This window comes from Pipistrellus hanaki, assembly GCF_964339955.1.
Source record: "Pipistrellus hanaki genome assembly, chromosome: 1".
NCBI classification, from domain to species: Eukaryota; Metazoa; Chordata; class Mammalia; order Chiroptera; family Vespertilionidae; genus Pipistrellus; species Pipistrellus hanaki.
This window is the reverse complement of record NC_140503.1, coordinates 179,772,772-179,790,216: the sequence shown is the minus strand read 5'-3', so window position 1 is coordinate 179,790,216 and position 17,445 is coordinate 179,772,772. Positions and strand designations below refer to the sequence as shown.

The 17,445-nt window shown below is 34.7% G+C and overlaps 1 protein-coding gene across 1 annotated transcript; it reads right to left on the bottom strand.

Annotated features, from left to right (window-relative positions):
- Nucleotides 1–488: 488 nt before the first annotated feature.
- On the bottom strand, nucleotides 489–17,061 carry PDCL2 (phosducin like 2; the record flags this gene model as incomplete). The annotated part of the gene is made up of 5 exons (XM_084899613.1): nucleotides 16,998–17,061; nucleotides 16,323–16,413; nucleotides 11,556–11,699; nucleotides 3,249–3,457; nucleotides 489–646 (listed from the first exon to the last, which is right to left on the bottom strand). Exons 1-5 carry the CDS (start codon nucleotides 17,026–17,028, stop codon nucleotides 489–491), a joined length of 633 nt encoding a protein of 210 aa, XP_084755739.1. The 5' UTR covers nucleotides 17,029–17,061.
- Nucleotides 17,062–17,445: the final 384 nt, after the last annotated feature.

The following is a 17,445-nucleotide window of genomic DNA, read 5'->3' as shown; positions in this document are numbered from 1 at the left end:
TCCATAGGCTGATGCTCTATCCATTGAGCCAAACTGGCTAGGGCTAAATTGCATTTTTATATTGAGTGGTTAATTTTTTTAATAAGTTAAAAATTTCAAAGAAAAAGCATATGGTCACATTTTAAGTATTTACACTCAAGGCCCCTAAATAATAGACTTTAAATTTTATTAATATAAATTAAATGAAATTTCATGATTCTCTTTCATCATTTTCATTCATAGGACTTGTAATATTATCATTTTTGTCCAAAATGGTTCAGAAAAAGAATAAGCCAGAGAAAAATAATTTAAGGATTCAGTATACATTCTGGTTTTGTTAGAGGCAATTTCTGAAATACCTGAAAGTTTTTTAAATGATGTCTAAGTTATAACTCTAACATGAAACTGACAATAAATCTACAAATTTTCTGATCTCTGATTACAAAGGCAGTGACAAATGAAATATTCAGTACATAAACACTTTAAATCTATTTATTAACTATTTCCCTCTATTTGGTATTGTCATCATCACTGTTTGAACTATCATTGTCATCATAAATAGAAGTGTTTCTTATTGAAGATACCATCACGTCTATAATGCCTTTTTTGGGATTTTCTTCCAAATCAGTCTGTATTGCTCCAACTTCTGCTAACTTCCATTCAAGTTCTGCAATAATAACCCATCATTAAATTAGATTAAAATCTTAGAAAAATGAAAAGAAGAATTTCTCATCTATATGAAAAGAATTGATTCTAATAAAATTAATGTGAAAAGGGTATAGTTTCAGCATATATATGTGTGTGTGTGTATATATATATACAATATATATATCATAATTAAAAATGAATTGATACACCATAAATTCTTATTTTGACACTCACCAAAATAGTCACATGGAAAACCCTTTTTTGTGACAAAGTACAGAAGGCTTGGTCACATTTAAATCCCTGAGAACTAGAGCGAAATACTATTGGAAAGGGTATTTTTAGAACTGGATGACAATGAAAGCACTACAATATCAAAATATGTACTGAATAGAGCAAACTTATACTTAAAGGTAGAAATTTTTGTTAAAATTTTTATTTTAAAATTATTAAAAATAAGTTGTTTGAAAGTTCAAATCAAGAAGCTAGGAAAAGAACAATAAAGTAAACCCAAGAAAATCAGAAAGAAAACACTCAACAAAAGTAGGAAAACAAATAAGTAGAGGTGACCAACAAAATAAAAAGCTGGTGGCTTGAAAAGTCTAAAAGACACACCTCACACAAAAATGATGATAAGGGGGGAAAATAATATCAAGAATTGACATGGGACAAAGTAAAGATTTTAAAGCTCTGAGACTACTTATGAAAAAACTATTGCCAATACTTTTGAAAACTTTTATGAGAAAATTTCAACAAAATATAAAATACCAAAATATATCCAAGAGAAAAACTGAAAAGAATTGACTTGATAATCACAAACTCCCTCATTCCTTCAAATTCATCATTTTGTCAATTTTATTCCTAAGTACTGAGTAGATGAACAGAATATGAGAAAAATTACAAAATATATTACATTACAATATATAATATATACATATTATATTTATGAGGAAAATTATAAGAGACCAAAATAACTGACAAGAGATATCTCATTCATGGATAGGAATATCCACTGTTATTAGGATATGAAGTCTCCAACAAATAATAAATAATCAACAGGATTTTTTCCCAGAACTTGCCTGATTCTAACATTTATATGAAATTTTGAAAAAGACTCCCTACTAGAGACAACTAGATTGTTATAAAGCTATAGTTATAGAGCTAAGACCATGCTATATTGATTCAGACATAAACAAATAGTAGATATGTCAGAAAAAAAAACCTGAAGTATTTTTGAACCATAAAAAAATATAGGAAACATTTAAAATCAGTGGGGAAAATACCTCACACACATTAAGATGGCTACAATAAAAATAAATAAATAAACAAATAAACTAGAAAATAGCAAGTGTTGGTAAGAATGTGGGACATTGGAATTCTTGTACACTGTTGGTGGGAGTAAAAAATGGTGCAGCTAATATGAAAAACAGTATGCTGTTGCTCAAAAAATTATAACAGAATTACTATATGACTTAGCAATTCTACTTCCAAGTATATGCCCAAAAGAATTGAAAACAGAGACTGATTATTTGTACATAATGTTCATAGCAGCATCATTCTCAATAACCAAAAGATAAAAGCAACCCAAGTGTCCATCAACAGATAAATGGGTAAGCAAAATATGGTATAAAAATACAATGGAGTATTATGCAGCCTTAAAAAGGAAGGAAATTCTGATAAATGCTACATGAGGTCCAAGCTGGAAAAAAACAGGGTGATAAAACAAAGGGAGTCTAGAGACTAGGAGAATGATAGAGGATAATTCAGTTAGGCCAAAAACAGTTTTAAGGGAACTGAAGAGTGGATAAACTAGCTGTTAAAAACAACTATTCACAATGGCATTAACACAATGGTAAGAGAAAAAAGATTTGTATAACATGAAATTAATGCAGTTCCAAGTGATGACTTGATGAAGGATATGGCCTCAGAACTAAGTCAGGAAGTAGAAGTTAGTAGAGAAGTTAGAAATATCAAGTCCTGTGTTATGTGCTGTGAAAAAGAAAATAATAGGATATATGGCCCTTATACTTATTAGGGAGACAAAATTCAAAGGGAATTAACCAACAAAATCAGATAGTATATGGATAAGTGAAAAGTAAGTTGTATAGAGAATATATGCAATAGAAATTCAATAGAGAAAAGGAAGACAGATTATGAATTGGTCCAAAATCATATCATGGGATAAATGGAAAACTAGGAGACCTATGAGGTTCTAGAGGCAAGAATAAAGAAGAGGAGGTAATTTGGGGCACAGGGAAGGAGTATGAAACAAAGTACAAAGGAACAAATGAGTGTGTCTGGGGTAGTGGCTGAAGACCGGCCTGGCTGTGCAGAAACTGGAAAGCATTGAGAAATACCATTAGGTAAGTGGGCTGAAATTCGCAGGCAGAAGATTCCGAATTTTTAACTTATTTGAGACAAGGAACCAATAAGGACTTAAGGAATTGGGTGTTATGCTGAGTATTATTGTAGAAAATTAGTCTAGAGGAATACAAGCAGAGACTGGAAGAAAAGGAAAGCAATCTTATGTTTTACGGAAATAAACCTTCAGGATATTGTTCATTTATTGAAGTTTCATCTCTTTTTTTTTTTTTTCAAACAAATTTTAAAAATAACATAATTACCTTCCATCTTGAGATTTATTCCTCCACATTCTATAATTCCAATGAATTTGCCTTCTATCTGACCGTTTTTATAAACAAAAATTGTTGGTAAACAATTATCATGATAGTGTTGAATACAGCTATTCACGATGGCTTTAACAAATTTAGTTTCTGGAAACTTTCTTGCTAGAAGACTGAGATGCTGATTAACCAACAAACACATTGGTATGCTAAAAAGAGAAACAGTACATATAATATCTTTAAAAAAACAAACTACTCATCTTAGTCTAATAAAATAAGCGAAACATCTCCATAACAACAATATATATTTAGATATTCTTTTAATAAGCCCATATCAGTATTGTCCTTTATTGTTACCTTCAATCCTCCGATTTTCATTACAAACACCTTTATAGCCTGGGAATAAAGCTAGCTACCATGGGAATTTGATGCCTAACTAAGGCTAACCACATCTGACTTCCATCAGTTTAATCAAGCTAGTTCCTACTTTATAAGACACTAGAGGCCCAGTGCACGGATTATGCACCGGTGGGTGGGGTCCCTCAGCCTGGCCTGTGCCCTCTCACAATCTGGGACCCCTCAGGGGACGTTGGACTGCCGGTTTTGGGCCTGATCCGGGCAGGGATGTAGTATCAATATATTGCACAAAGCGGCAGGTGGCTGGGGAGGAGCCAAGCTCGAACCAGAGCCCGAGCCCAAGCCTGGACCAGGTGCCACATCACTGGCCCCACTGTGCCTGCCGCCCAGTAGTGCTGGTGTGGAGGCAGGAAAGGCTCGCGACGCCTAGCTGCACGTGCCAGCTGTGAGCCTGGTGTCTGGCACCCGTTAGTCAGCTGTGCTTCCACTGTGGGAGCACACTGACCACCAGGGGGAAGTTCCTGCATTGAGTGTCTGCCCCCTCGTGGTCAGGGCGCGTCATAGTTACCAGTCGACCTATCATTCGGTTGCTTAGGCTTTCTTATACATATAGATAAGAGAGAGAAAAAACTGACTCTTCTAGGTAACCCATGGCAGTTCAGAGTTGAAACAAAGGAATTCAAACTCTTGTCACCATCACAGGTTTATTTTCACTTGAAATTATCAAATCCAAAATTCTATATCTCCAACGTCCTTGTTTTTCTTGACTCTAACAAACATCACCCACACTTTTCCTTGACATCCCACTCCATGCCACATTCTGTTCTCCTTAATCCAGAACTATTTCTCATTAGAAATTTAAAATTGATTGGAAGTGTAACCAAATCCTGTGATTTTTTTCCTGTTTTATCACTTATCTCCCTTTACTTCCATTTACATATCTCTTTTCTCCCAGTCTATCATTCACTCATAGCTTCATTAAAATGTTTCAAAGCTAGTCCTCTATTCATTCCATACTTCTTGCATTTCCTATGGGACTTTTCTCTGTTATTCTGCTTCCCTCCTTTCCTGTTTTCTCAATCTTTTCTTCTCCTCTTTATATAAACACATTCAAGTCAGTAAATTTTTAAAAATTCCCTTATAACTCCCTGTCCCCTTCTAACAACTACTTTCTTTCCTTATGTTCACAGCCCAGATGAAAAAGAAAATAAAATCTGTATTTTCTGTTCACCTCCAATCTTGAAAGGCCCTCTTATTTTGGCTCCCATGAAAATACTTTCTATTGATTTCTTTGACTACCTTCTCTTACCTATGCCTCAAACATATATGTTCCATGGGATTGTGTTCTGAACCCTCTTATCAGTTCAGACACATTCTCTGGGCAATCTTATCCAATTTGATATAAACAGTTAATGAACTTCATTTCCCCTCCTCTCTTAACAACTAAAACAAAAATCTCATCTTTTGTCTCTATTTTCTTTTAATAAACCTAAATTGCTAGAAGTGTAGCCTTCCTTTTTGTCTTTATACTCGTTTCCCATCATTCATATGGAGTATATTTGAAATAGTGTATGAGAAAAAGATTAGTGTGAACTGTGTTGATCAGGAAAAGCTCCTTTGAACAGACAAAATTGGTTTTTTTCTCTTGGACTTCCTTTGTATGTCTTTTTAAAAAATATTTAAAAAAAATATATTCAACATTTAATTGGCCTCTTTCATGATACCATAGAAGCATCCTATTTCCCTTTAGTATTTTCAACTCCTAAAACCTGACACACCCATAGTCTAAACTCACTTACTGAATGACTCATGCCAGGGCATGCTGCATGCTCCAGGCAGATGAAGATTCTTCTAGACTTTTGTGTGCTTTTCCTGTTTGTGGGACAAGAAAAATCATTGTAGTTCTTGTGAAAATCAAATGCATACTTTAGGACACTTGATAAAAGTCACGAAGAAAAAAATGATGGTTAGATGTGGGCCAGACAAATATGAATGATCAGAGAAAAACACAGATTTCCCCAAATAGCTTTGCATGCATTTGAGTTCTTGCTCTCTTTAAACAAATCCTAATAATGGAAATCAATGAAAATGCACTAAGTTCTAATCAACATCTGGGAGAGGAATTTTATATATTATTCTCAATATATGTTTACTAAACTTGTTTCACAAATTTCAACAAAGTGGGTACAGAAAAAAATGTATGTCAACATTATAAAGGCAATATATGACAAGCCCACAGCTAACATCCTACTCAATGGTGAAAAGCTGAAAGCTGTAAGATCAGGAATAAGACAAGGATGCCCACTCTCACCACTTTTAATCAACAAAGTATCAGAAGTCCTAACTAGAGCAACTAGGCAAGAAAAAGAAATAGAAGGCAATCAAAATGGAAAGAAAGAAACAGAAGTGTCACTACTTGTAGATGATATGATATTATATGTAGAAAACCCAAAAGACTCGAAAAACTATTAGAACTAAAAAAGAAATTCAGTAAAGTTGAAGGATACAAAATCAATATATAAAAATATGTTGCATTTCTATACACTAACAAACTATGAGAAAGATAAAGAAAACAATCCCTTATACAATTGCATAAAAATAACTAAGTTTAACCAATGAGGAGAAAGACCTGTATATTAAAAACTACATTAATGAAGTTAATTAAAGAAAAAAGCAAATAAATGGAATGATATTCCATGCTAATGATTTGGAAAAATCAATTTTGTTAAAATGTCCATGCTACCCAAAGCAATATACAGATTCAATGCAATTCCTATCAAAATTCCAATGACATTTTTCAAAGAAATAGAATAATCCTAAAATTTGTATAGAACTACAAATAATACCTGAATAGCCAAAGCAATCTTGAGAAAGAACAAAGCAAGAGGTATCACACTCCCTGATTTAAAACTATACCACACAGCTATAGTAATTAAAATAATGTAGTATTGGCATAAAAACAGACACAATAGGACAGAATAGAGAGCCCAGAATTAAACCCATACATATATGGTCTATTATTTTATGACAAAGAGCCAGCCAAGAATATACAATGGGGAAAGGACAATCTGTTCAATAAAAAGTGCTGGGAAAACTGGACAGCCATATGCAAAAGAATGACATTTGACCACTATCTTACACCTTAGACAAAAATTAACTCATCATGGATTAAAGACTTGAACATAGGACCTGAAACCATAGAACTCTTAGAGGAAAACACAGGCAGTAGGATCTTTGACATAGGTTCTGGCAATTATTTTTTTAACCTGAAACCAGAAGCAAAAGCAACAAAAACACAAACTGATAATGGAAATCAATGAAAAAGAATAAATAATCCTAAAATTTGTATAGAACCACATATGATTCAGCAATTCCACTTCTGGGTTTTTAACGAGAGAAAATGAAAACACTAGTTTAAAAAAAATGTATCTCTCTGTTCATTGCAGTATTATTTACAATAGCCAAGATACAGAAACAACCTAAGTGTCCATCAGTTCATGAACAGATAAAGAAACTTTGATATATACAGCCATAAAAAAAAAGAATGAAATATTTCCATTTGCAACAACATGGACAAACCTGGAGGGCTTTTTGCTATATGAAAGACAGACAAGTACCTTAAGATCTCTTTTAAATGTGGAATCTAAAAACAAAACAACAAAAAGCAGCTCACAGATACAAAAAACAGATTGGTAGTTGCCAGAATGGAGGATGGAAGTTGGGAGAAATGAGTGGAGATCACAAGGTTAAAAAATAGGTCAAAGCAGAGAATTACACACACACACAAACTTTATCTTCATCTGACATATACAAACATGCATCCATTTACTAATCTTTATACTGGTCCCTGGGCTGTTCATTGGAGTACCCCTTAGTTTTTCTCATCTAAACTACACCATAATGCATTGTCTTCTGCATTTTCTGAAGTCTTGCACCCAGGCCAAAAATCTCTTTCTTCTACAACATCTAATGTTGATTAGATTGGTTCTACCTCCTCATATCATACCTAGCCTCTCCTCTCTGTCTCCTCTGCCTCACTCCTTTTCTTCTCTGAGCTATGCCAGATTGCCCTAAATGGTCTGTTTCCAGGCTTGGTTCTCCGAATTCATCCTTGACCCTGCTGACAAAGGGAGCTCAGTATGAAAATCTCCTCCTGTAACAACTGCCCTTCCCTCAAGCTTAAAATCCTTCAACAGCTCTCACTGCCATTATGATAAAGCCTGGGCTCCTCAGTATAGCTTTCAAGGTTCTCCATGTTCTGGATTCTGCCTCTAGCTCCAGCATTATTCTCTGCCCGCTATCCCATTACTTAACGCACTCAAAAGCAAGATGATGTCTCTTCTTTATGTGCCTTTGTTCAATATGTACCCTCCACCTAAAATACCCAATTCAGCCTGTCTACTTCCTCCAACTCTGTAAACTTGGGGGATCTTTTCTCATTTGTGGAGGACAGTACCAGGGTAGAACTTAATTGCTCCCTCTTCAGTGCCATCACTCTACCCTAGAATTTAATCAAAGCACCCAAAAGACTTTATTACCACATTTGTCTCTTCTCTAGTATACTGAAATTTCTTTAATGGCAGAGATAAATGTCTTATATATACCTTTGCATCTCCAACACCTACAAAATCTTCAGAAATACCCTTAAAATAAGTGATGTTATATATCATTTTATGGAGCAAGAAGCTAACAAGTTAAATGACTACATGTTCCATTTATATTTCAGAATTCTTTTGATAATTATAACCTGCTATAAATGTAGACAATGCTTTATTTTAGTGAGTGGCCTACTAAAAGTAACATTAGAAATGCATGTAATTAAATTAAATATTAATTTTCCAAATAAAACAATGCCATAAATTGACTTTATAAGTTTCAGTTTTCCTCATATAGATGAACTTAACCCACTAATATCAAATTTAGGTTATTTTTCTCATTATCATCAGAATGAGAGCTGAGTCAGTGGTATAATAAACACTTATGGAGTGAGTGGTGTGAATGGTAGAAGGCAGGTGGGCACTGGTGGTGGCAGTGAAGAGTATGACATTAAGAGAGTATGGCATAACAGACTGTGGTGCAAGGAGAAAGTAGCTTCTTGAAGACAGTTATGACAGCAAGCGGTAGGGGAACAAATGGGGATTTGGGCCAGAATTAAACTCCATGAAAATTATAAAATATTAAGGAGACCTCTAACATCAGAAAACAAGAGCATAGTTATGGTATGCGAGATTCCAAATATGCAGTTAGGTATAAGAATAATATAGAATTTCCTCCTCCCACCCCACCAAAATCAGAACTTGGACACAGATGTAAGATTTAATAAAATCAGAAGCAAAGCTAATTTCAAGCTGAGCCAGTAGGATCACAGGCCCAAGGTTAGTTAGATCCCTCTAAGGTACTCTATGTAGGCTGAGTCTTCACTTGGATAAAGAATAGGCCCAGTTCTAGAAATTTAGTGACAAAAATTATTAAAATTGTAAAACTTAGGAACCTAGTTAAAAAACAAACTCTTACCCTCCTATAGTTACAAAAGGCAGCTAGAAATACAAACTTAATAGTTATACTTCATTTTATTATATTAAATTATACCTATTATAAAGAATATTATGCCCTAGCTGGTTTGGCTCAGTGGGTAAAGCATTGGCCTGTGGACTGAAGGGTCCCAGGCTCGATTCCAGTCAAGGGCACATTCCCTGGGTTGCGGGCTCAATCCCCAGGTGGGAGCCTGCAGGAGACAGCTGATGAATGATTCTCTGTCATCACTGATGTTTCTATCTCTCTCTCTCTTCCTCTCTGAAATCAATAAAAATATACTTTTAAAAAGAATATTATATTATATGAGTAAATATAACTAGACTTTATAAAGAATATTTGTAACACAGATAAATCTTTTCCATTTTACAAATTTAATTATAGATTAACTAGAGGCCTGGTGCACAAAATTTGTGCACTTGTGGGGGGGTCCCTCAACCCAGCCTGCACCCTCTCACAGTCCAGGAGCCCTAAGGGGATGTCTGACTGATGGCTTAGGCCCGCTCCCTGCCAGGCCTAAGCTGGCAGCTGGACAACCTTAGCACTACTAAAGAAGCAGGAGAGGCTCCCGCCATAGCCAATACGCTCACCAGCCATGTGCCTGGCTTCCGGCTGAGACACACTTCCCCTGTGGGAGTGCACTGACCACTAGGAGGCAGCTTCTGCATTGTGCATCTGTCCCCTGATAGTCAGTGCATGTCATAGTGACTGGTTGAGTGGCCTTAGCATATCATTAGCATATTACACTTTGATTGGTTTAACAGTCAACCGGATGACCAAGCACTTAGCATATTAGGCTTTTATTATATAGAATTTTCTTATGTTTTATACTGACACATGAATGCATTTTCTTAATGTCAAGAAAACTAATATTTTATATAACTTTATTAGATTGCCCAAAAGAACCTTCTGAGCTCACAAATACTTAAAATATAAAAATGGATCCTTACACTTTAAGTTCATCAAAGCACATGGCAATTTGAAAAACCTGACACTAAAACTATTTCAACCTCTTCTATGAGTTTTTGAAAATTATTGGTCAAAACCAGTAATTTATATAGAAATAACAATTAAAATAATTTTATACCAGTGTATGGTAATTCAGAACCAATATCTATTCTGCTTATCATAATGGGTCTCAGGAGAAACATTCGGTGTACTAGTTCAGTATATAACACTTATGACACACAAATCTTAGTACTATAAATGTTGTTATTTCATATACTTATTTGTGAAGAACCCACATCAGCAAATCTCCAAATTAGGTTAGCCAGATAAGTGGAATAGGATAAATGGGAAATTATTATTTAAAACTATTAAAAAATTATTTACCAACCATGTTAGTAAAGGTAAATTATGTCTTCTTTTATGGGGCATGATTCCTATCAAAAATTGTCTGAGGAGCTGGTGAGCTGATAAACAGCAGAGCTCTAATTTGCTCTGTATAGAATTTCTCTGAGGACCTGAAGAAAGAAGATGTTTTTTATTCAGAGAATGAAATAAAGACAACAAGGGCTACTGCCACGGCCTCTGTTCCTGGATCGGATTAGAGCCCACACAGTGGGCTTGGGACCTAACACTAGAGGTGCTGTTTCTATGAGAGATTTGTGAAGCTGGGAATTTGTAGCTCCTCTTTGGCACAGACTTGGGGAAAGTTCACTCTTCCCCATTATCATTATTCCAGGCTGATGAGACGGGGAAATGGGGAGGGAAGGGGCGCATATGGATTATACTTAGTTCAGCTAGATACTCTAAAATTAACTGGGGGAACAGGGACATGCAAGGAAATTGTTCTGTTAAAAGAGACAAGAGATATGGTATATTCAAATGCACTGCCTGAGCCTTGACTGGATTCAATTACAATAAAAATATATGTATTTATAAAAAACATTTTTTAGTCAGTTGGGAGAATTTGAGTATTTGGGTATTAGACACTGTTAGAAATTATTGTTAATTTTGCTAGGTGAGAAAATGGAATTGTGGCATAGAGAAAAATGCCCTTATGTTTTAAAAATGCATGCTAAAGTACTTAAAAGTGTCATGGTGTGTATAACTTACTTTTAAATGTTTCTGTAAATACACACAAATGATACAAATATGGCAAAATGTTAACTATTGAATCTACCTGGCCAGTATTTAGGGAGCTTATTTTATCCTTATATCAATTCTATATGTTTGAAATTTTCCATAAGTTTTATTTAAATTAACTGCTAAAGAATGCTTTTTTTTTTTTCTAAAAAGTATGACAAGTTCACCTAATTTAATCCCTACAGCCAATGACTCTATATATATATGTATGTGTAAATGCATGTATGTCCTTTTGTGAGTAGTCTTTGTTATATGCTTTATAAACCCTTAAAACTAGTGATACATATCTTAAAACATTAGTATATTAATATTTACAAAAAAGGTAATTACCTTGACCTGTACAGATGAATTATAACCCATACATCTTTGTCTGCATTTGTGACTTCATTCACATATTGATTTCCAGAAATTTCTAATAACTCCCCGAATTTTTGTTTTTTCTTAAGAGCTTTCCATTCCTGTAACCGCTTTTCTCTAATTAAAAAAATAAAATTAAATAATAAAACTGTATATTCTTAAGGTCATTTCCATCTATAGTAACAATTTAGGGTAATGAATGTAATGCTAGTACATATCAAACACTTTAAAAATTAGAGTAACTATTAATGGTGTTATAATGCAAATGTATCTGTTTATATGGAAATCTGTGTTGTCATTGGTATTGCAAGTAAGAAGTTAGCTACTTACTTCTAAATTTATTTTTATTTAAGATTAGGTCTTAAACATAGCTATAGAGAGTTTATTTAGATACCGAACCAACAAATTCTCCTATACAGGTTAAATACTTGTATATAATAATCATAACAATGGCTAACATTTATGGAGTGCTTATTATGTTGCCAGGCACTATTTTAAGTGCATTAAGTTAACTTATCCTTGCAAAAAACTGTATGAAGTTAATATTATTATTATCCCCATTTATGTACTCTCAACTATCATGCTAAACTGACCTTCAGTCTAAAGCTTTTGTGAATATATACAATTACTTGTTATAAAATTTATTGCAGGTAGAGAAGTGATAAAGAATGATGAGTTTGAACTCTACGGTGAGACTAGGCTGGGTTTAAATACCAGTTCCTAGTTACTAGCAGCATGAATTTGGGCAAGTTATTTGATTTCTCTAAGCTTCTGTAATGAGAATAATACTAATACCTACGGGTACTTGCACGGGGTTGTTGGGAATTGAATGAAATAATACAGGTAAATGCCTTAGGATGGTGCCTAGCACACAGTGAGCATTCCATGTTACCTAGTTATTCATCCAGAGGGAGCCTTAAAGCTTTCTTAATCAATTCTCAAGATTTACATACTCTGATTCAGTTGTTGAATGCTTGGATTCATGAAGCAGATCTAAATGTTTTCTGATGCAAATGTCTTAAAAATTACCAATTCTATATCCCTAAGTTATCTTGGGAATACTTTCTTCCCTTCTTTCTGTGTATTAACTGTATCTTCTTGTTTTCTGTATTCTCCCCTTATCCTGGACAGACTGCCCCTCCCAGGTCTAGCTAATTCTGAAAGATAGCAATCTCCTGCTGGAGAGCAAATTCCTCAAATGCAAACCAACCAGTCCAGAGCCCAATCCCTCAATCACCTCTTTTATTAAACTGAGCCACTACCCATCTGACCTAATTATCCCTGGGCCAGATACCAGATAACTAGAGGCAGAACCTTAGCCCACAGCCTGCCAAGGGTATTCAAACTAGCCAATCCTAAATGTGCTTACCCTGCTTCCCTTGTCTTTGCCATGGAAACCATAGTGAAGGCTGGTGCCCATGCTATCCCTCCACTCCTGCCTCTCAACCAACTCCAGTGCTTCCCTGTGTGGCCTTGTACTGTGGGGCATGCCCCCTGTTCTTGGGAACTCTGAGTAAAAACTCTTTCCAATGGCAATTATCTCTTCATCTGTTGGCTTCACTCTACATGAATAGATACAAAATCCTGGGTATATTTTAAAACACCCCATCCTTATTTTACTAATTAGAAACATGTTAGGTGAAACCACTCTACATAACAAGTAATCCAAGCGAAATGAAACCTAGAGGAAAATGCCAAGAATACCGACCCCCCTGGAGGGAGGGCCCCTCTCACAAATTTTCAAACTGAAGTCCTTTCACTTCCCCGCTACTGACCCAGATATTCTAAATATAGTTATGCCAAAGATCTTTTGGGACCTGATTTTTTGTTGGCACTGAGTATTTAATATCAAATTCCTCAGTTTGATCTCACTGGCTTAGTATCTTTCAAAAATTTCAAAAAGTTTGTGTTTCCTACTTAACTAATATATATCTCTTCCTCTTCCCCTGTTCCACCTCTCTTCCTCATTCTTCTTTGTTATTTCAATGGAATCAGGCAGAGAGAGACAGGAAGACCTGGGTTAACTTTGCCATCAGGAAGTGACTTAGTGCTCAGTAACCTGCATTTTACACCCAACAACACATCAGATGGGACTCAGTTGAAGAAAGTCCTAGGTATTGTAAGCAGCAAGAAGCTTACTCTGTGAAATAAAGTGATTCACAAATTCAGTGGAAAGGAGGAGGCTCTAAACTGGGCCATCAAAATGACTCCCTGAGCAGCATTGCAAAACTGGTCTGCCAATGGAACAGGTTTCTCTGCTGCAATCCAGAAACTTGAGAAATTTGGAACTACTGTTCCGATTGTGTCCTAGAATCTAATTCCTCTGGGGATCAGAAAACTGCTGTAACAACTGTTCTTTCTAGGAACCTATTTCCTTAGCAGTTACTAAGAGAAAATGACAAAAGACACATCTGAAAAGGGACTGTTATCCTTACTATAGGAAAACTCAAAAATGCAACAATAAGAAAACAATCTGAAAATGAAAATGGGCCAGAGGCCTAATAGACACTTCACCAAAGAAGATAAAGAGATGACAAATAAGCCTATGAAAGGGTGCTCTACATCTATGTCTTAGGAAAAGGCAAATAAATCAAGAAACCACTACACCCCTAAGAGAATGGCCAAAATCTGGAACACGGACACCGCCGAATGCCAGAGAGGATGTGAAGCAGCGGGAACTCTCATTCACTGGTGGTAGGAATGCAAAATGGTATAGCTTTCGGAAGATAGCTTGAATGGGCCGCACGTTCCCATTTCTTTGTGATTCTTTGGTTGAAACTGAACATTTGATTCATATGTTATAACTCTGGAAATCAGATTCTCCTCCTTTCCCATGGTTTGTTTTATTATTATTGTAAGGTGTCTCTCTCCAGGGATCAGCCTGAGATGAAACCACAACGTCTTCTGTGAGCCTTCATCTTTTCCAAGGCATTTAAATTCCCCCATATATAGAGGTTGTTTTTTCATGTCCATAAAAAATGGATTTGGCTCCCTTAAATGCTCTGGAATCCTCCTGAGCCAATGGGGTTGACACAATGATACCCATACTCTGTGCCTGTACCTCTGCATTCAGAAGCAGCACTCCACAATCAGAACACAAGGTCCTTATTGCCCACCCTGCTCCAGCAAGCTTTACCAGAAATAAAGGTTGCTGTCCAAACAGCAGCCTGCCCTGGAACTAGAGGGTGAGAGATGGATAGCTATTACCAACTAAGGACTGAAATCGGCCACTACCAATTGCAATTTACCAGCCAAGTTTTATGGAAGCTGCAAGTGTCCAAATAGATTCCAGAGTTCCAAAGCTGTCACTTCAGACATTTTCAGCCAATGCAACTGTTGTCTATTGTCTAGGTAAAGAGATGGATTTCTAGAGTTTTCTATTCTGCCATCTTTCCTGACATTAACTTGGTCAGTTTTTTGAAAGTTCCTCAAATTTTGGTTTCTGATGTATTCTTATTAGATTGAATGATTATTAAAAAGGACACCACAGAGGTGCTGTGTCATCTTCAGCATATCAAGTTACTTAATGTCAACATGTATTATTGGTGATTTTAACCTTGATAATTTCCCTAAGATGGAGTCTGCCAAAATTCTACATTGTAAACTTACTATTTCCTTATAGTTATAATATTTGGAGGGAGAGATACTTTGAGATTATGCAAATACCTTGCTTCTACTTAAAATTTCATCCACTCATTTTAGCATCTATCAGCAGATCTTGCCCACCGAGAATTATTGCTATGGTGATCTGATGGTGATTTTCCTATTTTCCTCATTCCATATACACTTATTATTTGGAATTTTTTAGTGAGGGAGAAGTGTTATTTCTTTTGAATTTGTTCATGCATTCAAGTAATTATATCATTATGAACTGATGGGTATTTATTTCATTATTTATTTTATAATCTAATATATCTTTTTGTTGCAACTATCGTCATTGAGAGATCTTTTAGTTTGGCTTCTATCTCTTAAACTTTTTCTTTAGCACTTCTTTACTTGCTGGCACAATAAGACACTCAAGACTTATATTGTACTTTCACGACTCACATCGTGGAATAAAGCAGTTTTCCAAGGAACACTAGTTCAATTTTTATGAGTGCCAGGTATGTTCATTGTGACTTGACATTGCTGCTTTTAACACAATTTACTGTGTGTGTTTTTTGTTTTTTTTTAATGTTAAAACAACCTTGCATTCCTAGGACTACTTGTCCAAAGTTCATTATTCTATTTTAAAAATTGCTAGATTAATTTGCAAATATTTTGTTTAAATTTTTGTGTCTGCATTCATAAGTGATATCTTCCTCTGGCTTAACATTTTAATAATCCTGTCTGTTTTTAGTATCAAGAAAAGTTGGGTAATATATGTACCTACTCTAATCTCTGAGAGAATTCATGACTGGCAATTAGTTATTAAATTATAGAAATCATTGGCAGACATCATGATAGAAGGAATATCACAGCCCTCTATTTATTGGCTGCTTATTGATATTTTCCACTTTACTCATATATCATTTGATGAAGTCCTATGGTACATTATTAAATAGTTTTTAATTTAAGCAAAGGCAAATGAATTTCAGGAAAAATTCCAATTTATATAAGTTAGTTCGTTTTAAAATCTTAAAAATTAGTTTTGTTATTTTTTAATCTATTTTGCAGACAAAATAGGGCTTTATCTTAGTTTCATTTTTACAATTCTTCATTCCAAAACTCATAAATTACCCCAATGAATCATCACTGTACCTATATGTTTCAATAGCTTTCATATCTTCATCATCAAATTCATCTTCAGCCTCTTTCAACTGTGCAAGAGTCATCTTTTCATATGGTTTAACTAAAACAATATAAATTGAAGGCAGTTGAGTTGTTTAAATATTAATTTTATTTTATAGTCACATATCTAGAAAAAAGATATCTTAGATAAATCAAGGTCAAGACTGTCTTTAATGTTGCAGTGTTTACAATATATAAAGCTATTTTGTGATTGATTGCTTTAGTTTTGTTTAAATGTTATTACTCCCTCAGAGTCACAGAACTACCAGACTACATTTAAAAGTAGATGTAAAAATAAATTAGACCTCAGAAATTTAGATTTTCTCATGTATCAGGAAATCTTGACAAGTAATATATACTATATAGAATGACCAAAATATAAGGTAATCACAAGGTAAAAAAAAATATGGTGGAGAGAGAAAAAAAAAAGCTCACTAGGTTAGATATTAGGACATTTCAGCTCTGTTATTAACTAGCATGTGAATTTTTAACACGTGAATTAGGAATTTTAGGTATCAGCAAAAGTATAATGGCACATATTAAATGATTTCTAATGTCTTCTCCCCCTTGCAGTTCACGAAATACACTATCTCTAACATAACTGTATTACCCCCTTCATCCAGCCCACCAAATGCACAACTATACCCATTGCTTCTTTCTGTAAACGTAAAACCATTTCTTCAATTTCATCTTTTGGCTCTTCTTTTGGAGGAAGAATGCCAAAATCTCTTAAAATTTCATTCCATTCTGTATCTTCATTTGGATCCTATGTAAAAATAGAAAATCTATTAACATAGTTGTGTATTTTATTGTGTGTAAAATTGACATGTAGCATTTCCAACTGTGCAATGAACTCTACAGGTAAACATATAACTAGTTTCAAAGAATAAAACAAAGCAGCCTACTTTTTCCCATTTCCCAGAACTAATGGAACTACATACGTTGATAAACAGGATACATTCTCTACCCTCAAAATTACACTGAGGCATTTAATAAAAACAAACAAACAACAATTTAGAACACACCTGAAATATTAATGAAGTAAACTCAAAAAGTGAAGGAATATTCTCTGGTGAATATAGCACTGTGAACA